This window comes from Panthera pardus, unplaced genomic scaffold, assembly GCF_024362965.1.
Source record: "Panthera pardus isolate Hobbes unplaced genomic scaffold, ASM2436296v1 HiC_scaffold_14, whole genome shotgun sequence".
In the NCBI taxonomy this organism is placed as follows: Eukaryota; Metazoa; Chordata; class Mammalia; order Carnivora; family Felidae; genus Panthera; species Panthera pardus.
In genome coordinates this window covers 754593-778091 of record NW_026526699.1, presented here as the reverse complement: position 1 = coordinate 778091, position 23499 = coordinate 754593, and the positions used below count along the sequence as shown (strand labels likewise).

Genomic DNA, 23499 nt, shown 5'->3' with positions numbered 1-23499 from the left:
GCCGGGGGGGCCCCGGCTGGGGGGACAGCCCTGTGGGGCACAGTTGGGGGCTGGCTGGGGGGACAGCTGGGGAGGACATGACTGGGGGGACAGCCGGGTGGGACACAGCTGGGGGACAGCCAGGGGGATGTGACTGGGGGGTAGCAGGGGGTGACATGACTGGGGGGACAGCCGGGGGGGCCCCGGCTGGGGGGACAGCCCTGTGGGGCACAGTTGGGGGCTGGCTGGGGGGACAGCTGGGGAGGACATGACTGGGGGGACAGCCGGGTGGGACACAGCTGGGGGACAGCCAGGGGGATGTGACTGGGGGGTAGCAGGGGGTGACATGACTGGGGGGACAGCCGGGGGGGCCCCGGCTGGAGGGACAGCCCTGGCTGGGGGGACAGCCCCGTGGGGCACAGTTGGGGGCTGGCTGGGGGGACAGCTGGGGAGGACATGACTGGGGGGACAGCCGGGTGGGACACAGCTGGGGGACAGCCGGGGGGATGTGACTGGGGGGGTAGCGGGGGATGACATGACTGGGGGGACAGCCGGGGGGGCCCCGGCTGGGGGGACAGCCCTGTGGGGCACAGTTGGGGGCTGGCTGGGGGGACAGCTGGGGAGGACATGACTGGGGGGACAGCCGGGTGGGACACAGCTGGGGGACAGCCAGGGGGATGTGACTGGGGGGTAGCAGGGGGTGACATGACTGGGGGGACAGCCGGGGGGGCCCCGGCTGGAGGGACAGCCCTGGCTGGGGGGACAGCCCTGTGGGGCACAGTTGGGGGCTGGCTGGGGGGACAGATGGGGAGGACATGACTGGGGGGACAGCCGGGTGGGACACAGCTGGGGGACAGCCGGGGGGATGTGACTGGGGGGTAGCAGGGGGTGACATGACTGGGGATACAGCCGGGGGGGCCCCGGCTGGGGGGACAGCCCCGGGGGGCACAGTTGGGGGCCAGCCAGGGGGTGCATGGCTGGGAGGCCAGCCAGGGGGGGACATGACTGGGGGGACAGCCAAGGGGGGACACAGTTGGGGGTCAGCCAGGGGGATGTGACTGGGGGGGGTAGCGGGGGATGACATGACTGGGGGGACAGCTGGGGGGGCACAGTTGGAGGCCAGCCGGGGGGTGCATGGCTGGGGGGCCAGCCAGGGGGGACACAGCTTGGGGGCTGTGGGGGGGAGCAAAACTGGGGTGACAGCCTGGAGGGGGGCACAGCTGGGGGGACAGCCTTGGGGAGGGGACATGGATGTAAGGACACCCTGAGGGAGGGACAGCTGTGGGGCCAGTCTGGAGGGGGACATGACTGGGGGACAGCCCAGAGGGCCACATGGCTGTGGGGACGCCAGCACCCGCCCACGAGGCCCGTCCCGCCCCGCCAGGGCTCCCAGGGTGGGGTGCAGCCACGCCGGCCTGCCGCGCACCCTCAGGGCAGCCCGGGCTGGCGGGGGGGGGGGGGCCTCGAGCGCTGCGTGTACTCCACGCTGGCCCCCGTCACGGGGCAGGGACGCTGGCGCCACAAGGACACAGGCAGGACACCGTGGGCCTGGTCTCCATCCAGGGACTTGAGCGGGCAGTGGTGAGGGGGCCCGCAGACAGTCGCGACCCCCGCAGGCGTCCGCGGGACGGAGGCAGCTAGTGCTCCCAGAGCACGGGGCCTCCCCCGGGGCCACCGCCGCCTCCCCACCGCGCTCACCCGCACTTACGCGTCTCGCCCGTCGCGGACACGCACAGCTTGCGAGTTGTTCGAATTAGAAGCGTGCCGTGCATGCCGCTCGTGTCGGCCCAGCACAAACCTGCATTAAAATCATCTCCTTTACTCACAGCGCGACCCCCCCCGCCCCGACACAAAGCCCGTGGAAAACACTGAGCACACAGAAGGCGCCGTCATCCAGCACAGGCCCGGCGCGACGGCTGGGGAAGCGGTAAAACCCGCGTCTACCGCGTGGGAGCGTGACCACGACCTCTGTCCGGGGGCTGCAGCTCCCGGGGCTCTCCTGCGTCACCCGGCTCTCCTTTCCCCTGGGGACAGGCCACATGTCACCTGAGGCAGGCTGCCCTCACACCCGGCTCCTTCCACCAAGCGCGAAGCTTCCGACGCGGCGGGACCGCGGCTTCTTTCGGGACCGCGCGGCGGAGCCATGACTCGGGGACCCTGCCGTGTGCTCCTCCACGGGTGGCCCTGGTGACTGTCACGTGCTTCTGCTCTCCACGCCCCCCGCCCCGTCTCTTGTTCTCGCTTAAGCCAGTTTGAGGTGGGTTTTCTGTCACTGGCGACTGAGGGGGGTCCCGACCCGGCGCTGGCCCGAACGCTTGCCGCGTGCACCATGGGGACCTGCTTCCCTAAGGTGCGGGGTGCTGGTGGGGGGGGCGGCGTCTCACTGCCCCCGTCTCGACAAGGCTCCATCCACGGGAGCTGGGCTTTCTTGGCACAGGGCTTCGTCCCCAGCCCGCCCTCAGCCAGCACGCAGACAGCCCCCGCTCGGGCCTCCCCTCCGTGGGGGCAGGGAGGGTGACGCCTGCTAGCCCCTCGGCTGAATCCTCGGCCAGCCCCGGGGCCTGAGACCAGGGCGTCCCCACAATCCTGAGAGGCCAGACGCTGGGCAAGCCAAACGACACCGGAGTAGAGAGGAGCAGACGAGCATCCCGCCCTCACGGTTGACAGGGCAGACGGACAGCCGGCCCAGGGAGGGGTCTGCAGGGACTTCCAGGAAAGTTTTCTCTATTCTTGAACAGAGACAAGACGCAGGAACATGTTTGTTCTAGCCTGTGGGGAAGTGGACCTGTGATGATGTGATACCCGGAGCTGCTGCAGCCACGTTGTGACCATGCGGGGAGAAGCCCTACATTCTGGATGCGGCAGAGCAGAGAACTGGGGAGAACCTGGGTCCCTGACTCTGTCAGCCGCTGCCAGTCAAACCACTGTGGACCCTGACTGCAGACTTGTCCTGTGAGGTCAGGGATCTCGTCATCATGCAGCCACTTCTGGCTGAGTTGTTGTCTCGTCTGAAACTGTTGTCATCGACAGAGAACATCCGCTCTCTCTAGGGGCACCCCACTCCTCCCTGGAGTGTCATCCAGCCCGTGTACCCCAAACACTGTCACGCACAGTCAGTCGCCGTGGCCACCCGGCTCACCAGCGTCCCCGAGCGCCTCTCCGCACGCAACGCAACGCCAGGTGCTCCCACGCGGAGTCACCAAGAGCAGGAAGCCTGTTTTTAGAGCCCCGAGCTAGCACGGAGGCAATCCGACCGCCACGCGTGGGCGCTCTGGGGGCCGCTGGCCGCCGGCCTACAGGCTCGCGCCAACCCCAGGCGGCACCAGCCTCCGCCGGACCCCCCGCAGAGCCCCGAAGGCCCTCAGAGCCCGTCCCCACGCGCCCCGTCCAGGTCCGGCCTCTGAGTCCACGAATGGGAATGTAGCTTAAGTGGGGAATCCGCTAAGCACATGGGCGCCCGGCCCACGGGGTGGGGGTGAGCGCGAGTGCCTCAGGTCCCTGCGGCAGAGGGCTGGGCTTCGTGCCGCGGCGGCTGCGGCTGAGACTTCACACCCCCACCTGGAGCCGGAGAGGCAGGAAGTCCTTAACCGCAGAGACGTTTCTAGGAGGATTTATGAACCCACAGAGGAGCGGGGGTGGTGCCGAGGCTCTTGAAAGCCTCCTCCGAGGTCTCGGGGAGAACGCGTGGTGGGCACGTCCCCGCCGGCCTCACAGGAAACGGGGCCGCGGCAGCGACACTAATGGAGATTGATGGGGACGCCCTTTGTGCCGCTGGAGGCATAACCGCAGGACGGAGAGGGAATGAAGTGTGGCGTCCCTCCCGGGGGAGCAGCGGGCTTCGCCTCCTGACATCGGGACACGTCCGTCTCCTGCCGGAGGCGCCGCACGCACCCGGGAGGCTGCACCTTCGGAAGCCGTGACGGATGCTTCTGGGAACAGCCGTCCGGAGGCTCTCGGAGGTGGGTCACCCGAGGAGCGTCTCCTCCTCTTGGTGGCCGCCTTCCTGCTCGCGGCACCGGCCCGCTGTGTGTGACCCGTTCCCACCCCCGTCCCACCCCCCTGGGAACGCCAGCAGGGACACGGAGTCCCGGACGAGCGAGGCCGCACCCCTGCTGAGGGGACACAGAGGCAGAGCGGCCCCCGCGAAAGCAGCACAGGACAGCCTCTTGTCTTGAGGTCCTGTCTTCCCCAGACCGAGTCCATCCGTCCGTCCAGGCAGCCGGCCGTGAAACCTTCCAGAAACCTGTATGTGTGTGCCCACACGCGTGCACACATACGTGACACGCACACAAATTCACGTGCACACACACAGACACCATCTCCCATAGAGACCCAGGCACACACCACGGAGACGGGCGGCCCGGGAAGGACATTAATGGCTCGTATTTATTCGAGGTGCCTGTTGGCGGAGTTGAGCGCACACACAGACCACACTCGCTGTCGCACGCACCCAGGCCCGGACGTGCACAGTCAACGCAGCCCCAGCACCTCCGGCCGTCCCAGCCGTCTTCGCAGAGACAAGGTCCCAGGGCCAAGACGCAGCCCGTGTCCCCGGCTGCGGGGCACAGGCTCACCTCGCCGTGTACTCACAGACGGACGGACAGGCCCGCCGTCCTCAGACCTCACGGCAAAGGCTTTGGAGGCTACAGACTCGCATGCAAACACCCACGTGTCAGAGACAGGACACTGGACACACAGAGACCCCTCCCACGCCCCTCCTCATACCAGGCGGGGGGGACGGTCACAGGGCTCGTGGGGTCACCACCCGGTACCCTGATGGGTACCATGTGGCAGCCTGGAGGTCTTCACGCACCCGGTGAGAGAGCCGGCCGCGGGGTCACCGAGGCCTCTGCAAATCACCGGGTCACAGGGAGTGTCACCGAGGTCTCGGTGAGAACACGTGGCGGGCACAACCCGGCCACAGGAAACGGGGCCGCGGCAGCGACACTAATGGAAGTTTTGGAGGACGCCCTTCGTGCCGCTGGAGGCATAACCGCAGGACGGAGAGGGAATGAAGTGTGGCGTCCCTCCCGGCGGAGCAGCGAGCTTCGCCTCCTGACACGGGGTCACGTCCGTCTCCTGCCGGAGGCGCCGCACGCACCCGGGAGGCTGCGCGAGGCTTCAGCGCCCAGATGCACGGTCTCCGGGGCCTGTGACCTCCAGCCCATCCGGTCTCTCCCTCGGACACCCCCAGGGGCTCGGACCCGCCAGGGGCCAGGCGCAGAGCGAGGGCTCCGGGCGGGCAGAAGGGAAGCGTGTCTCCTTCGGGAACTGACTGCCTGGTCAGGATGCCGCCCGGCCCGGAGTTCCGTGCTCCCCAGGGAGGCAAGGAACCAGGCGTCTCTCCCACGGCTCACCCCGCACGCTTCCGTGACCACGCCCCGGTTTTCCCCATCTCCTTGTCTGAGACCCCTGCCCCCTCTCACAGACCCTAGACACTCAGAGGGGCTGGGGGACCAGGCGCAAGGTACCTCTGGTTCTCCGTCCACTAGATACGACTTATTAGAGTTGACAGCCAGGCCATTCGCAGCTTAGTTAATATGCACGAAGGCTCTGCAAACACATTGGGGGGGGGATGGGGGGGCATTACTGCACACGATGTAGGACAAGCTCGGGCACGGCCACTCATTTTTATGATCCTGTTTAATTTGGATTTGCCAGTCTCCCTTTTATTATCCCGTGGGCCAGTCTTAATAATCAAGATCTATGTTATGTGCTTTGTGGCATAATTAAAGCTGCTGCTTAATTAGAAAAGCTACCTACCTCCAGACAAAGAGAAATCAATAACATATCTAACGGGAGAAAGCGGGTGAGAACTTTGCTTTGAGAGTGGACAGATCTGTCGGGCACGCGTGCACACACATGCACACACGTGAACACACGCAAACACACAGGTGCACGTACACGCGTGCACACAGGTACACGTGCACGCAATGCACACAGCACGTGCATACACGTGCACGCGTACACACAAATACATATGCGCGCGCACGCATGCACACAGTCACACATGCACACGCGTGAACACACAGGTGCACATACACGTGTGCACACAGGTACACGCGCACAACGCACAGGCATGCACACACAGACGCACACAGCACATGCAGGTACACGTGCACACGTACACACACAAATACGTATGGACACGCATCGACACATAACACGTGCACACGCACACCTGCACACACATTAACACGCATACACGTGCACACACAGGCACACTTGCACATGCGTTAACATACACATGCGTGTACACATACACAGGTACACATGCACACAATATACATGGCACGAGCAGACACGTCCACGCGTACGCACAAATACATATGCGCACGCACACGTGCACACAGACACACACGCACACATGTGAACACACAGGTGCATGTACACATGTGCACACGGGTACACGCGCACAATGCACAGGCATGCACAGACACACACAAATATGTATGGACACCCATCGACACATAACACGTGCACACGCACACCTGCACACACATTAACATGCATACACGTGCACACACAGGCACACTTGCACATGCGTTAACGTACACATGTGTGTACACATGCACAGGCACACAGGCACACAAACGTACACCCAGTAACACATACACACACGTACCACGCACGTGTACACGTGCACACACAGGCACACGTGGGTAGGCACACGCACACGTGCACACACACATACGCGCGCACACACACACACTCCCACATCCCACGTGTGTTTCTCGCGGCTGCACCTGTCAGAATCCAAGAGCAAGGCCGTTTCTCATTGGACGGATGGGCCCCACGGGGCGCAAGGCCATCTAGGGAATCGAACTCTGAAAGCTTAAAACGGGCATAGACTGAACTGCACTCATGTACTCATTCGCTCGGTCGTCCATAGACGTTTGGTGAGGGCCTACTGGACGCCAGGCGTGGCTCCTGACGCGTGGCCTCGTGGAAGGTTCCCGCAAACGGCGACTGGCCTCACAAACCCAGAACTCAGCACTCTGCAGCGGCCCGCCCGGCCTTCCTCCGTGGACTCGTCTGTGCGTGACTCCCTCCGACCCCTGCTGCAGCGTGTCCGGCCCTGGCTGGCACGTCTCTGTCTGAGCGCTCGCAGGCCTGGCCACGGGGCGCCCTGAGCGACCACGTTTGGGCTTCAGGACCTGCGGACTGCTTATATGGCAGCTCGCGGGCCCACACCTGGGCCGGGGTGGAAACCCCGAAAACCGCCCTCTTCGCCTCTGCCCTCCTTGAGAGGACGGCCAGCCAATCTCAGGGAGAGGGACACAGATCCCACCCTGGGGGCGGGGGAGGGGGCAGATTCGAGAAGATTCCGTCTTTGGAAAACACAACGTGCCCCACTGGGCTCTGTGGGGACGGTAACAGCCTGGGGGGACGCACGCCACACGACGGGGTTCGGCAAACTCTGGCCCACGGGTCCAGTGCGGGTACTTGACCTTTCCTGCCTAGGTCTCCTGTCTGTAGAGCGTGGGCAATGCCGGTCCTCAAGGCCCCGGCACAGGGCAGCACCAGCTGCACCTTCTTAAACAAGCCCCAGGGACACGAGTGGCCCTGCGCTCGCCAAGCTGCACGAGAGCACGAGTCTCCCCTAGACACTGCGGCCGTGTTCTAAGCCACGGGTGCATGAGGGCTGTGGCTGCACGTGAGTAACCCCCACGACGCTGTCCCCTGGGTGGGGGGGGGCAGCACGTCCAGACAGGCCAGGAGCCGGCGGGACAGGAAGGGCTTCTTTCCGGCTTGTCATTCACACGCGTGACGGGGCTGGTCTGTGCATGTCCCGATCACAAAGCCTCTGCCTTTCTTTTTGGGAAAGAAATGGCTACAGATAAACGTAAGAAAATGAAACCCACACTGTCTACTTCAGGGAGGCGGGGAGCTGTGCCCTTCCAGTCCGAGTGTCTGTAAAGTCAGGTTTCTATCAACTAAGGCGTATTGTAAATGTCGGCCCTTTGAGAGTTTGCCCTGACGTCTTCTGCGACGTGAGGCTGGCAGGGAGCTGATCGCTCCTGTCGGTTTTTATTTTGGCAAACGGAGGCTTCCTACAGGGGGAGTCTCTGCCACTCAGGGAAGGGCGGTGGGTCTCAGTCCTCAAAGGGAAACCCAGAGGAGCATCTGCGGCTCGGGCAAATCCCAGCAGAGTGAGAGGCCAGAGCCAAGCGTTCTGGGGACTCAAGGGTGTGCAGGGATGAGCCAGACGGAGCAGGGAGAGCCCTTGCAGCTTTAAGAAGCAGGAAACAAAATTCCAATTGATTAAGCAAAAGATTTATAAACGTATATGTGTATGTGCTAGTTTACTACAGAGCCTAGAAGACTTTTCATTTGTTTATAATTTATTGCAATGCTAGCTTCAGGAACAGCTGGATCCAGGTGCCGGGACGGTAGCACTGGAACCTGATTCCTCCCCACCTCCCAGCTCTGCCAAGCCCTGCACTGCATTTGCCCTCGGGGTTCACGGGTGGGTTGTGGGAACTCCCAGCCTCCCTTTCATGATAATAAGATGGCTACGCTCCCCAAGTTCCCATAGTTGCAATTTTACTTTGAAAGGCCTGATTTTTTCCCCAATGGCCTGAGGTAATTCCAAGGTGCACTCTGATTGGACGGGCCCAGACCACGTGACAGCCGCGAGCCAGTTGCTGAGGTGGTGGACACAATGCTCTAATCACCTTAATCCCAAATCCTGTGATCTGCCCGGCAGCTGGAACAGAAAGTTTCCTGTGCGAAGGGGGAGCTGGTGCCCAGAGAAAGACAACAGGATTCCAGGGAGGCAGACAGCAGCGTCTGTCACACACGCTCCCGTCTGTCCTATACGTGTCCTGCTCTGACGGTGGATGATGCAGCAGGACCACCAGGAGAGCCTGCCCCCAGCCCAGGGCTGGCCACGGCAGACAGGGGTAAGTGTCCTCGACCCCCTGGGCTCCCTTGTGGCCACAACTGCCACCAGACGAAGACACAGACAAGGACAGGCTTCCTAGAGTCTCTGGCGGCTGAAGTCCCCGAGGCTGCAAGTGCCACGATCAGATCGGTGACATGGGAGGTGGGGGCCACTCCTACCACGTGCACAGGAAAGGCCTGGCCCTTGCCAGCTCCTGGGAGGTGGCTTCTGAGCCCTTGGGACATCCTGCCTGACGAGAGCGTCGTCGCCTATGTGGGACAGTCTATGCTGCGGAGTGATCTATGCTGGAGCCCTGAGCCACAGCATGGCCAGACCTCTGGGGACGGGGACTGAGGTCGGCCGGCCAATAAAACCCCGGACACCAGGGCTCGAATGAGCCCCCTGTTGTAATTCTTCATACGTGCGGTCACTCGCCATTGCTGGGAAAATTAAGTGCTCCCCTGGCCCCTGCCCTGTTCTCCATGATGTCATTCTGTCCTTTAACAAACCGCACCGGGCGTATAACAGCTTTGCCGAGTGTGGTGAGTCCCTTCAGCGAGTTGCTGAGCCTGGGGTGGCTTCGGGGGGGTCTCTGAAAGGCACCGCGGGTGCCCAGCTCAGAGCCAAGAACAGCGCCCGACTCCAGCCGCAGGGTGAAGCCTGACGGGCAACTTATTTAGGTCCTGCTCCAGAGGTCGGGGCACGCTGGGGGGCACTCAGGACTACCACGCGCACTCACGCATGTGCACACACACATCCACACGTACATGTACACACGTGCACGCTCAAACACTCACAGCCACACTCTCAGAGCACAGACTGGGTACGTGGCAAACCTGAGTCACTCAAGCCCGTGTCTGTGACTTTGTCACATCCGGACGTCCCCCGCGTCCTTCACTTAGCATCCTTCTTCAAACTGGCCTGTTTTACACTTAATTGCATTTTTTACTCAAACAAAGAATCGTTATTCCATCTCACAAGAGGGAAGCCGGCCTTACTCATGCTGAATCGATGGTACCCTCGAACACAAAAGTGTTCTCGCCCGTGGCTGCGGCTGACGCCGCGGGGAGCGCGCGCTCCGGGCCTCCGCCCTCCGGGGCCACCCAGGAAGGGGGAACCTCTCTGGGACGAAGTCACAAGACAAGCAGGAGAGCCGGGCAGGGAGCCGTCACCGTGCGGCTCCAGAGAGCAGGCCGCACCTAACGTCCTTGCCGCAGCACAGACGCACGGGTTTCGGGAACCGCACGGCCAGCCCCGCGCAGACGCGCCCGCCGACACCCAGCGCCAGCTCACCTGGGAGACCTGCGCTCGGGCACCTCACCCTCAGAGCGACTGACGGGGAGCTGCGGCCACCTCCCCCGTCCCCGGATCCGCCGCTGCCCCACCACGTGCGCCAGCGGGCCCCACCCGTAACCACGCCCAGCGCGCACCTGCCCACGCTTCCTCCCTCCGGGCCCGGCGGCCCTCCCACGTCTCGCGGGGCTTCCCGGACGGCCTCCCACCCCAGGGCCTCTCGACACAGCCCAGAAATGCTCCCCGCCCCCTTCATGGAGTTTCCTCCAGGGCCCAGGCCCCGCCCATCACCAGGACCCCCACTCCCGGCGCCGCCGCTGTCACCCCCCCCTCCCCCACCCCCGGCCCAGCCCGGGCCTCAGCACCTCCCCGGGGAGTCCAGGGTTCCCTGCCGCCTGCCCCGCTTCTGCAGACGGAACCACAGAAAGGAGCCGGGCCGAGCCTGCCTTTCCTTTCCAGGACCCAGGTGCCAGGCTGGCGGGACTTTTTTCACGCGATGACGTCCGCTTAATATGGCATTTTGTTCCAATTTCGTCCCCGCCAAGGCACCTAACGAGCTTTCAAACAGGATGCCGCGCTTGTAGACCGGGGCTCAGTCCTGAGAGGCCTCAAGGCCAGGCCGCAGCCGGCGACAGATGTGGGGGGCCGGGGGCGGGAATAGGGGACGCCTTTAGATGGTGGGGGAGGGGGGCCCCCACCGCAGCGACGGGACCACAAGCAGTGACGCAAGTCCAAGCCGGCTTTCTTACACCTGCGCGCGTCTGTGTCGACAGAGACACCAGAAGGCGGCGCGGTCGCGGGTGTGGCCGACTCCACGTGCCGGGTCTCGACCCCGTGCCGCCTGCAGGGCCTTGAGCGCACACGTCGTCGTGCTCCGGGGGCCGCAGCTCGCGGGTGCGGGGTGTGCGGGAGCGGTGCCCGGGAGGAGGGCCGCGAACTCACTTTTTGGGCCTGTAGTCCGGGATGGTCCTGTCCAGGGAGATGCGGTCGCTGAGCTGAGCGTTGTACCCGTATTCTTCGTATTTGCTTTCTGTCTCCTGGCTGTCCTCACGCAGGGTGGCCGCCATGCCGCCCTGGCCCAGGCCCCCAGGCCCCTCCACCAGGCCGATGGGCTTGGCGAGGCCTGGCGGGAAACGGGAAAGGAGGGCGGTCAGCCAGGCCCCGGGACCCCCGTGCCCTCCCGCGCCCGCCCCCAGCCTCCGCTGGCGGCCCCTTTCTTTCAGGCCGAACTTGGCAAACCCCCCGCTCGCTGAGGGACCCTGACGCTCGGAATTCAAGGAAAGTCTGTTAACTTTAAAAATTAAAAAATAAATAAATGCTCACCGACCCTTGATGTCGTGGGTCTTTCTGACCTGCACACAGTGGGATGCTAGCTGGGTTGAGTACCCGCAGCCTCCCGGGAGTCCCAGAGCCCCCGACGCGCAGGACACCCGCCGCAGGACCCTGCCTCCAGCGCTGAGCTGGACGGAGCTGACCTGGGGGGCCAGGCGGGAGACGCGGCCTATGGGCGGGGCTTCGGGGCCACCAGGCCTGTGTGCTCGTGCTCGTGGGCTACCGAAGGCTAGGCCAGGGGCTTGTTCTTCTGGAAGGTTCTTCTAAGTGGCCACTCCTGCCAGAGGGGAACGCGGCTCCGAGGGAACCGGACCCCAGCGCAGCACCCACCGCACGCGTGGGGACGGCACCCTGGCTCTCCGTGGGGCGGGGACCCCGGTCCCGGCCCAGCTGCGCGGACTAGTGCGCAGTCCCGCCTCGGCCCAGATTTCAGACCCCAGGGAGGGCCGACCCCGAGGCCACACCTCGGGCAAGGGGCTCTTCTCTGCGCCACTGCCCCCCTGAGGTTTGTTACTCAACGAGACCCCCCCCAGGGGCGCAAACCGAAATCCAAGCTGTACCCGCCCTCCAGTCCGGCCCCATCCCTCCCCTCCCCACGCTGCTGCCCTTCAGGGGAGCCCCAGGCCACAGAACCTGGCGTTTTCCGGAATCCTCCATCATAAACCGGTTAACCACGTAGGACGGAAGGGTACGCATTGGGTGTAAAATTGAAAAATTATGTGACACATAAATCATTTCCGCTTCTTAGTTTAATGTTGTAAAAAAATACATATAATCATGCTATTTTTAAATGTCTGTGCTGCACCGCATTTTCCGCCTTCAAAAGTCTGTAAATAGCCACCTCCCAAAGGCAGATGTGCCCCCAAACCTGAGGGGACAGCAGTGTCGCTGCTCAGGGCCAGGCCCAAGGGAGGGGGGGCTGCTGTGGGGGGTGGAGGACCCAAGGGGTGGGGCCTGGAGGTGGGGCCTGGCAGGGGGTGGGGCCCAGGGGCGGGGTGGGCCCACAGCGAGGGCTGGACTGGGCTAGGACTGGAGGAGAGGGAGAGAACCAGCCTGTAGGGTCAGGCCCTGAAAACTCACTGGGCTTCTTCACGTCACTTTTCAAAGTCACTTGTAAAAGTGAGATGCACACAGGTCAGAAGATTCAAACAATGTAGAAAGCTCTGGAAAGACCATTTCCTGTGCCAGCCCCACTCTGCAAAGAACAGCACTTCTCTGGCTTGAGCTCTCTGCTCTGTCCCCGCACATGCGCGGGATCTTATGGTCACTTTCCCCGGACGCCTGCAGGTGCACGGGCGGGGGGGCGGGGCTCAGTCCACCCACCCGCCCTCCTCCCGTGGTCCCGGCTGTGGCATTATTCTCGGTGATGCCGGGGGTTGCCTTTGTGACCTTAAGAGGAATACTTTCGGCTCTATTTCTGGAAGCGTCACTTTAGACACAGCCTGCCGACTCCCTAGCGGGTTAAAGGAAAAATTAGCATTCTCCCGGGAGTTCTGCTCAACGGCTCTAAGTTTCATTTACACATATATTTCTCCAGTTATACAGACTTCTAACCGTGTACGAATAAGCTAGAGGTCCGCGGCACGAGCTGTGCCTCGTTAGCAGCCCCGTAGTTATCATGCGCTGAAAATTTGTCAAGAAGGCCGTTTGCATGTTGTTGTTCTGACAACAATAACAATTTAAAAATAAGACGATGAATAACCCCCCAAAAAAGAAATAGCTATGCCATCGCTCCCACATCGTCCGAGGTCACTTATGGCATTTCATTTTGTTCGACGAGCGTGACCCAGCCCTCCCTGACTGGTCTGTAGGTTGGTTCTAAAATGAGGAGCGAGCCCGCATTCGCCACCTGCTCGCTGCAGAGGGGGCCTCAGGCGAGCCCCCGACCCGGTTTGTGCCCCCGCCCCACCGCGAAGAGCTTTCAGATGTCAAGGCGTCATCGCTTGCCTTCCAGACGCTATTAATTTCCAAAAATGTGTGCATTTTGGTAGGCTCGGATCTTGACTTTCTGTCCACTTTTTAGGTAGCAACAATACACAGCGTGTGCCCTGCGGACACAGGAACTCGGCCGGCAGTCACATGCCACCACGTCCCCGGGCCCCAGACAAGAGCACCTGCTCCGGGGAGGGCGGCGGATTCCAAGGGGAAGGGAGGCAGGAGGCCTGTGACACAGGAGAGCGCGTGACCGCCAGCGGTCCGTAAAAATCCGTGAAATTTGCACAAGGCGTTTCCGCGGTTTTGGTGCTTTTACAGAAAGTGAAAGAGGGATGTCCCCGTCAAGAGGGAGCACCCAGAACACCGACGTGGGGTGAGGCGCCAGGGAGCAAGGCCCTGGTCACATTTCCATCAACCTGCCAGTACACAACCCAGTTTTACTGTGTTCCTGTCAAAGTCACCTCGCCGGACATGTACCTTTGACTCACTGGCCAGCACCCGTGTAACTCACGTGTGGGCGAGCCCACGTGCCACACGCGTGTCCCCGGCAAGGCACGGCCCTCCGCGCTCACCGTCACCAGACGGTCTCGGCAGCAGGCCCGGGGCGGTTTTGAACAGCGAAACCAATAAAAGCACGAATGCATGAACAAGAGGCTCTGGCTGACCGTGAACAGGACACTTGTCTAGGGTGGGGGCGCCAGGGCAGGGCCATGCCTTATGCCCCCGGGCCGGCCTCAGAGCTCCCGCCTCCACCGCGAAGACGCCCCAGCACTGATTTGGGTAGAAATGAACCCAGAGAGCGCCAAAGCGGCATCCCCAAACCATGTGAGTGAGTGAGCCCCGGAGTGTGAGCAGCGCCTGAGCTCCCGGCCGCACCCCTGCCGCCCCGTCACCTCGGCCCTGGGGGGCGGGGGCTCCTCGGAGGAACGGGGGCTGTAGTCCTGGGGGCCTGGCTGGGACACAGACAGCAGGGGCCCACGCAGAGCAGCAGGTGCGCAGGTGTGGGGTGGGCGGAGCACTGGCATCTCCAAGAAGCTTCCAGACATGCAGATGCTGCCTTCCAGGGACCCCACTTCTGCGTGGCGCGGGGGCTCCCGGCCTTCTGTGGGGGTGGGTCATGTGCTGCTGGTCCCAGCAGGAGTTTCGTGTGGAACCCGCCTGTGGCTCCAGGTAAGGGTTCGGGGCTGGTCACTTCTGGGCCTCGCCCTGCGTCTTGACCCCTGACCTCTGAGCAGCCGCGGCAGCTCCGAGAGGCTGGCCCTGGGGGGCACGGCTGGGGGGAGACAGAGCCACCAGCCCAGTTAGGGCTCTGCCTGAGCCGGAAGGTCTGTTAGAGCTCCGCCAATTAAAAACCTGTGGATGTGATTTAGCTTTTAAGGAGTCGTGCATATCAGTGCTCCCTGTGGGGTTGCCGGGACTCTCATCTTCCCTCTTTCTGGGATGCCTGGTGTTGACTCACGTTCTCTCTCACAGATCCTTCTGGAGAGGCAGCGTTGCTTGATCCTCGGGTAACGAGGGCAGACGGAACCAGGAGGAACTTGTGAAGATTGAAGGTGGCCTGTCATTACTGGGGGGCCAAGGCCCGAATTCCACTGAACTGATGGCCGACAGCCGGCCGAGGCCCCTGGGGTCTACACCTAAAGACACGGCTCTGTCCTCACATCTCCCAGAGTTCTGGCTTCCGAGCACCCCCACTGGGCCTGGTTGGGGGTGGGGGCAAAACGTCCTTGTTCCTGCTGCCGGGCCACCAAACGCATGACCCACAGGCCCGGCGGCCGTGTGGGTTGAATCATGGCTGGGCCCTGGTGTTCCGGACTTGTGGCCGTGGCCTTATTTGGAAAGGGGTCTTTGCAGAGGTAATTACTTAAGATGAGGTCATCCTGAATTGAGGTGCGTCCTAACCCAATGGCTGGGGTCCTCATAGGAAGAAGGGATTTTGGACACAGACGCACACAAAGAGAAGATGGCCACGGGATGACCGAGGAAGAGCCTGGAGGGACGCGGCCACGAGCCAAGGAGCACACGGGGCCACTAGGAGCCGGACGAGGCAGCAAGCACCCTGGAGGGAGCCTGTGGAGGGAGCAGGGCCCCGCCCCGCCTGGACCTCAGGCTTCTGGCCTCCAGCCGTCCGCTGTTCCAGCCGTCGCTGTGTGTGGTGCTTTGTCAGGGCAGCTCCAAGAGACCAGGGCGCAGACCCACCGCCCACACGGCCACCCAGACCTGCGTCAGCTGGGACAACCGGACACACTGACGGGAGCCGTACATCGGACAGCGCTCAGCGCAGCCCATCTCGGGCCACCCTCCCGGGCAGATGTGGGTGCGGATCACAAAGGCACCTCCTCAACCAGAGTGAGAGGTGGTTTTTCCTGTGAGCAATTTTCCACTTCCTCCTGTAGTGGAATGGGAGCCCCAAACTCTTGGTTCCATCCTTGAATGCGATGTGATTTTGACAACAATGGGAAATTTGCATGCGTCAGCTCGGCCTTTGAAACGTCTGTCCAAGGACTTCAACGCAAACAGAAGCCACACCTCCTACCCGTGACTCTGGGACTTCCGCAGGTCACAGGCTGGTGGGACAGCTGTCGGTGGTTACACTGGCCAGTGGCCGATGGGGCTTCCTCTGCTCCCCGTGGCGGGCCCTACACCACGTGCTTTTCTCACCGCATTTCCTAGAGGGGACCCCTGAAGCTCACAGTGGCTGCATGGCCTCCTACCCGCGTGCTTTAAACTTTAAAACCTGAAAGAAGAACTTTATTTTACTTTTTAAAGTTTATTTTGATTTACTTTCGAGAGAGACAGACAGATGGTGCGTGGGGGAGGGGCGGAGAGAGAAGGAGAGAGACACAGAATCCCAAGCAAGGCTCCTCGCTCTCCGTGCGGAGCCCATCGTGGGGCGGGAACTCATGAACCACGAGATCGTGACGTGAGCGGAAATCAAGAGTCACACACTTACCTGACTGAGCCACCCAGGCGCCCCAGAGAATTTTAGAGGGAACCAGTAACGGTCACCAACTTTCCACTTGGCCATCGCGGATATTCGTTACAACGACCTGTTCCTATCGGCACCGTTCCAGACGGTGTGGCCTCGCCTCGCGTCGCGGCAGCAGGGCCAGGTGCTCTTGGGCGAGCCGCAGGTGTGTGAGTTGGACAGTCCCCCCTGCGCAGGTAAAGAGGCTCCCCCGCCCGTGGGGCCGCCCCTCCCCGGCCCTTGGCCCTCCCAGTCGGGCTGGAGACGAGGACGACGGTGCAAACGCCCACGGCCCGTGTGGCGGGAGGACGTGGAGGGTGAGTTCGGCCATATCACGGCGCCCAGACTGGAAACAAGTCCTGGCTGCGGGCATCCGGGGGACCCCTTTCACATCCAAGAGGGGCCTGATGCCTTCTCAAAAAGTGAGCTTCCAGCAGGCATTCCGGAACCTTCTTCAGGTCGGCAGGAATCCCACGATGACCGAGCCCTCCCCGGCTTCTCCAGTGTCTCGGGCTCCGGTGACCACGCTGCCCTAGGAGAGGCTCAGCGGGACGCGCCCGCACTTAGTCCTCTGGCTGGAGAAGCCCACATTCTGCTTTTGGCTTCCTTGAAATTATTGCCAGAAGTGTCTCCCCTGTGATTATATGCAAAACCCAATTATAATTAACAATTGCCTTCTGAACCACCACGCAAGAGCCTGTCGAACGGATAGATACACGTTTTGCTTGACACGTCCTGCGTGTTTGCACGTGTTTGTTAGCTCACGTGGCTCCAGCTCTCCCGGGGGCCAGCCCCCTCCCGCACACGGTGTGGTCGTCACCTATGCAGCCCACTGTCCCCACCCAGGTTCCCGCTGGACACAGAGCGGCCGACGGTCGGTCAGTGCCTCAGTGGGTTAAATCGCCAGGAGAGAGCGTCCAGAACAAAGGGTTTGAGGGCCGGTTTTGTCTACACAGAAGGAGGCCTCCCACTCAGGAGTGCTCCATCCTGGAGCAGGTGGACGGGAGCCCGGCCGGCTCGGGCAGAACGGCCAGGCTCGGCAGGGGCCGCTTAGACAGTGGCTCTCCCGGGGGTCCAGACGGTCGGGGCCTGGGTGGAGGCGACAAAGCTAGGCCCCTGGCCAGGAAAGCGAATCATCAAGGTCGGAGAACCCACAGCTTCCAGAACATTCTCTGCTCTGGGGCCCTTGCTCCGTGAGGTGGGTTTGGCCTCAGAAGCAGGGACCTGGCTTTTTGGAGAAGGAGCTTCCTTCCAACGCAGGGCTCCTCCCGCTTTATTCTCCTGGGGTCGCCGGAGGGCAGCGCATGCTCCTGAAGAGCACAGAGGTCACTGCTAGGGAACGGTCATTTCAAGCTCCTGTCGTGTGACCTGAGGGAATGCACTTTCTGAGCACGTGAGGTAATTTGGAAGCCATCGCGGGGAGGAGATGGCTGTGCCTGCCCCCCCGGAAAGTGCCTACTCACACGTGGTGACCCGTGGGGCCCCGGCGGCCGTCAGGGGCGCACTGGGGCTCCCGGCTGTGGGACTGGGGCCGTTGCCCAGACACTTTCGCTCGATTCACGAGACCGGGGACGCTGTCCCTCGGCACCCGCGTCACGGGGCCAGGGGTGGGTGCCCCCGTGCTCCAGACCTCACCCAGCCTCAGACACCAGATCTTCCAGGCTTTCCAGAGAAGGCAGCAAGACAGAGCCACTCTGCATAGCAGCAACCCAGCCGCGGTCCGGAAAAACTAGCATTAAGGTACCAAAGGTCCGTATCTGTCAGCACAGGTGTGGGACACTACATGATGGCTCCCAAAGATCCCCGGAACCCGTGGCCGCGTCGCCCTGGTGGGAAATGGGTCTTGCAGATGGGATCACCGTCAGGACCCTGAGACGCAGAGGATCCCGGGTCGTCCAGGAGGGACCTACACGCCACAAGATGCCCTTAGAGCAGAGAGGCTGTGGGAGGCAGACAGCTGTTTCTATGGACGGCCCGGGCACTTCATAAAGAGCCGCCGACACAGAGGCACTGAGAGGGGCTTGGGGCTCAGAGCGAGTCTCAGGGGCACTGCCCCCCGGGGCCCCGGAATTCACCCCGAGAGGTTTCATGTGCAAGCCTGAGCTCCCAGCCCCTTCGGAAGGGTCCAGCCTGACGGCGCGCCTGCCCCTTACACAGGTGCAGGCGGGCAGCTCCCCGTCCCCCCCACCCCGTTTTGCACGGCTGCCTCGAGGTTGAGAGGTTGTGCCCTGGTTTAGACGGCTGGGGAGGGCGGTGGGTGGAATGGTGGCCCCAGGAGCTGGAACCCACGAGTGTGGCCTTATTTGGAAATGGGGTCTTTGCAGGCGTAACTAAGGTAAGGACTTTGAGATGAGACCGTCCGGGATTAAGGTGGGTCCTAAATTCAACGCCAAGTATCCCGATAGTTCAGAGAGGGCTCAGAGAGGCACACACGCACCAGAGAAGCCACACGATGACGGAGACAGATGGAGTCAGGTGTCCCCAAGCCAAGGATTGCCAGGGGCCACTAGGAGCTGGAGAGATGCCTGGAACAGTCTCCCTCAGAGGCTCCAGGAGGAGTCAACTTTCCAGCACTTGGATTTCAGGCTTCAGCCTCCAGAGTGTGAGAGAATGAATTCCTGTTGTTTTAAGCCACCGCATTTGTGGTCACTCCTTACAGCCGCCAACAGGACACTCACACAGGGGGAGGGAGGAGGGGGAGGGTGTGGGAGGGGAGGGGAGGGGAGGAGAGGGAAGAGAAGAGGAGGGGGAGGACAGGTGTGGGAGGAGGAGGGACAAGGGGAGGTGGAGGGTGGGGGAGGGAAAAGAAGAGGAGGAGGGAGAAGGTGGGGGAGGGGAGGAGAGGGAGGGTGGGGGAGGAGAAGAGAGTGAAAGGAGGAGGTGGAGAGGGAGCCGAGGAGGGGAGGGGAGGGTGGGGGAGGGGAGGAGTGGGAAAAGAAGAGGAGGGGAAGAGAAGAGGGGGCAGAGGTGGGGGGAGGAGGAGGAGGAGGGGTTGGGGAGGGGGAGGGAAGGGGCGACAGAGGTGGGGAGAGGAGGGAAGGAGGGGGAGGAGGGGTTGCGGAGGGGGAGGGAAGGGGGGACAGAGGTGGGGAGAGGAGGGGAGGAGGAGGAGGGGTTGGGGAGGGGGAGGGAAGGGGTGACAGAGGTGGGGAGAGGAGGGGGTGGGGAGGGGGAGAGAAAGCAGGGCAGAGTTGGGGGAGCAGGGGGAGGAAGGGGAGGAGGGGAGAGGTTCTAGGTAAAGGGGTCGTGGCAGACACTATGGATGCTTGGCCAGCAGTTTGTTTGGGGTAGAAATGAGTTCAGCTAAAATGCTCGCCTCCCCGGGCGGACCTTGCAGCCAGGGGTGGCAAGTGACCAAGATCTATTTGCTGGGTGAAATTTCTCGGAAATGTGTCTAAAAGGCACAGACTTGGCAGGTGTATACGTCTGTTTGCCTTTGTCTGCGGTCCTTCCCCCCTTCTCCTGCCTGGAACTAGGACTCGATGCCCAGAGCTGGAGCAGCCACCGTGTGACCACGAGGCCGAGGGCCACAAAATAGGAAGGGAGAGGCTAGAATGAAATGGGGCTGGGCCCCTGAGGATGGCCTCCAGTCCCCTGGGCTCGGCGTCCCCAAGAAGAACAGGCCCCACACAGTCAGGACCCTGTGTGCGGTCCCAGAGCGAGGGAGCCAGGCTGCCCCCCCCCCCCCCACACACACACACAAGGACAGGGCAGGCCGTCCAGGGGCCTCTTCCAGCCCCCTCCCAGAAGAGTGACTTCACACCTGCCAACCCACGCCTTCCAGACGGGGTACCTGGCGAACGTGGGCGGCCGTGAGTTTTCAGCTCGGGAGGAAGCGCGGCTTTCAAGCTCGCAGCTTGTTTGAGTCACGGATTCCATCTGCCACCGTGACTCAAGCCAACATTCCGAGAGGAAACGGCCCACGTGGAGAGGCTGCCGGTCACAAGCTAATCTGAGGACGAGGCAGAGGGTAGGGCCTGGGGGGGGGGCGGGGAGGCTGGGGGGGCGCACGCTCAGCCAGCACCCAGGGGCTCCCAGGGGCAGCCCACTGACCCGCCACCCTGAAATCCACCAGGAGCCCTGGGTCGGAAACACCAACTGCTAAAAAGCAGCGGATCTCTGACAAGAGGGGGAGACACTGCGCGGACAAATGAGAAAAAAAGGGAGAGGGTGACGTGAGTGTGCTTCTGGGGGTGGGGGAGGGGCTGTCCTGAACACCGCGAACTTGACATTTCAAGGACACGGGGGGGGGGGGCGCGGTGGGGGACAGAAGTCAGAGGTCCGGAAAGCCCCCTAAGTGGGGCACACGGCCCCCCCCACAGCCCGGGAGCCTGGAAGGGCAGGTGCAGGAATCCCGTCCCCCTGACGTTCCCTGCCCGTCACCACGCATGCCTCGCGCACCGGGGCACCCGGGCAGAGACGGGACCGGCTGCCGTTGGCTGTGGTGCCCGCACTACCCTCACCGTCGGTCTCCCGCTCCTGAGGTCGCCCAGCACGTGGGACCCCGCGGTTCTCGGTGGAGACACCACCCGTCACCTGCCAAGCTCCGGGCCGTTCCCTCTTGCACCCTCGGCCTTGGCGGCGGCCTTCACGGGGAGGGGGGTGGAGGTGGCGGGGAAAGGGGAGGGAGCAGAGCACCCCGCAGCCCCCGGCCCCCCTCTTCCCCGCCCTATGAAAATGTAGGCCAGCCCAGCACGCCCGCTATGAATTCTGATGGCTGAGAAGCCCGCTTGGCTTTGCGGCCGAGGTCCCTGCCCCCGGCTTCCGTGCACCCCCTCTCTCCACGCGCGGCGGCTCCTTCCATTTCGGACGGTCTGTTAAGGCTCCCTGGGGACCCCGGCCGCTACCTGGTCAGTGGCCAAAGACGGACCGCCCTTCTGAAACTGTGAAGTCATGACTAGTGTGCAGAACGTGGCAAACCTGCGAGACATATTCTCCCTGAGCCCAGTGGAGTGTCCTAACGTGAATATTTATGGGGCCGAAGCACACGAAATCAGGAGTGGCTGGAAACACCTGGCAGAACGGATTTTCGGGCTCCTCCAGGCACTTGGTAGGCGTGTGGAGCGTCACGCGGCCGCCCCGTCCCGCCCCAGTCTGGGCCCCCCGATTCCTGAGGAGCGGGCTCGGGGACACTGGGGCGTCCTGCCGCTCAGCGGCCACCGAGGGAAGCTGTCCGGAAGGTGGGAGAGGTGGGGTCCCCACCCTCCCCACAGCCACCCGAGCCTCTGAGGGGTGCGCTCTGCCTCCACTGGGCTGGCTTCTCTGCTCAGATCCCAACCGAATCTCCCGGGAAGTGTGGTCCTGTGGGCCCAGCTCCGCCCTGGGGGTCACGAACAGGAGGAACTCCAGGGCCTGCGCTCTGGGGACGGCAGTGGGGATGCAGGGCCAGACCCCAAAGAGCCGAGAGTCTGGCTGGGTCTGTCCGGGAGCCCCTTTGGCCGAGGACGGAGGATGCGGCCCCTCCTTCACCTTGCCTCCCGACCTCCAAGGGCAGGACTGCCTGCCTTGCTGGCTCCCGCAGCCCCAGGACCTGGTCCATAGTAGGTGCTCACCGAGCGCCTAAATGTGAGAGAATGCATGTGCGCAGGAACGAATGAATGCAGACATGAATGAATGCGGGAACGAATGAATGCAGACATGAATGAATGCGGGAACGAATGAATGCAGACATGAATGAATGCGGGAACGAATGAATGCAGACATGAATGAATGCGGGAACGAATGAATGCAGACATGAATGAATGCGGGGAACGAATGAATGCAGACATGAATGAATGCGGGAACGAATGAATGCAGACATGAATGAATGCGGGAACGAATGAATGCAGACATGAATGAATGCGGGAACGAATGAATGCGGGAATGAATGAATGCAGACATGAATGAATGCTGGGAACGAATGAATGCAGACATGAATGAATGCGGGAACGAATGAATGCGGGAATGAATGAATGCAGACATGAATGAATGCGGGAACGAATGAATGCAGACATGAATGAATGCGGGAACGAATGAATGCGGGAACGAATGAATGCAGACATGAATGAATGCGGGAACGAATGAATGCAGACATGAATGAATGCGGGAACGAATGAATGCGGGAACGAATGAATGCGGGAACGAATGAATGCAGAAATGAATGAATGCGGGAACGAATGAATGCAGGGCTGAATGCCCGCCTGGGCTGCCAGAAGAGACACCACAGACTGGGCGCTTACACGCCTCTGTTTGTCACAGCCCTGGAGGCTGGGCATCCAGACCAAGGTCCCGTCTGGTTCCCGGTCAGAGCCTGTTCCCCGGCCGCCTTCTCGCCGTGCCTTTAATGGCTGTCCCGGGTGCGTGTGTTCAGAGCCAGAGAGGGATATGCCGTCTCTTCCTCTTCTTACAACGGGACCCCCCCGCCCAGGACCACCTCCAGCCCCATCACCCCCCAGAGACCCACCTCCTAAAGCCGTGCCCTCGGGGACAGGTCTCTCGTGTGGGAATCTGGGGCACAGACGTCCAGCCCACTGCGTTCCACCTCTGCCCCCCACTCGCGTCCTCCTCTCACGCAGCCCGCAGGCCCCCGAGATCTCAGTCCCTCCAGCACCAACTCTGCCGTCTCGACTAAGAGCCCGTCTACACCTCGCACCCGCACCTCCCCAGACCCGAGCCCACGGGGCAGCAACACGTCCCTCACGGCCGCGGGGCCAGGCCCAAACCCTCACCCGTTCCTGGTCCAGCTCACGTCCCCACCCACCCACCCCAAACAGAGCCGGAATGTGCTTGGGTGAGCTCTGCTTGTCAGCTACGGCCAAGCCGCCAGGATTCAAACCCCACCTGCACCCACATCCCAACTGTGGGCAAAATACTCAAGTCGTGTGAGCCTCAGTTTCCCCACCTGAGCTAAGGTGCCGGTGCCTCCCTCACGGGACCCACACTCCCCTAGCGGATCCCCTCAGTTCCCCAGAGGCCCCTCCAGCCACCGGGCCCTCGGTCGTGGGCAAAGTCCCGGGCTAGAGGAGCTGCCCTTGACGTGAACAAGACTCGACCTCAGCTGGTCCTCACTGAGTGCCCGTGACCCCGCAGACCCCAGGCCGGGGAGAGAGAGGCCAGAGCCGGGTGT

The 23499-nt window shown here is 62.5% G+C and overlaps 1 protein-coding gene across 3 annotated transcripts in view; it reads right to left on the bottom strand.

Annotated features, from left to right (window-relative positions):
• The window catches only part of GALNT9 (polypeptide N-acetylgalactosaminyltransferase 9), an 84590-nt gene that overhangs the window by 47264 nt on the left and 13827 nt on the right, over nt 1–23499 (bottom strand). For 2 of the 3 annotated variants that reach the window (XM_019438067.2, XM_053901855.1), the window contains exon 2: nt 11102–11282. The exons of the other annotated variant lie outside the window; for it this stretch is intronic. In XM_019438067.2, the coding sequence (XP_019293612.1) occupies nt 11102–11282 (181 nt within the window). The remainder of the gene's footprint in view (nt 1–11101; nt 11283–23499) is intronic. 3 annotated transcript variants of the gene reach the window in all.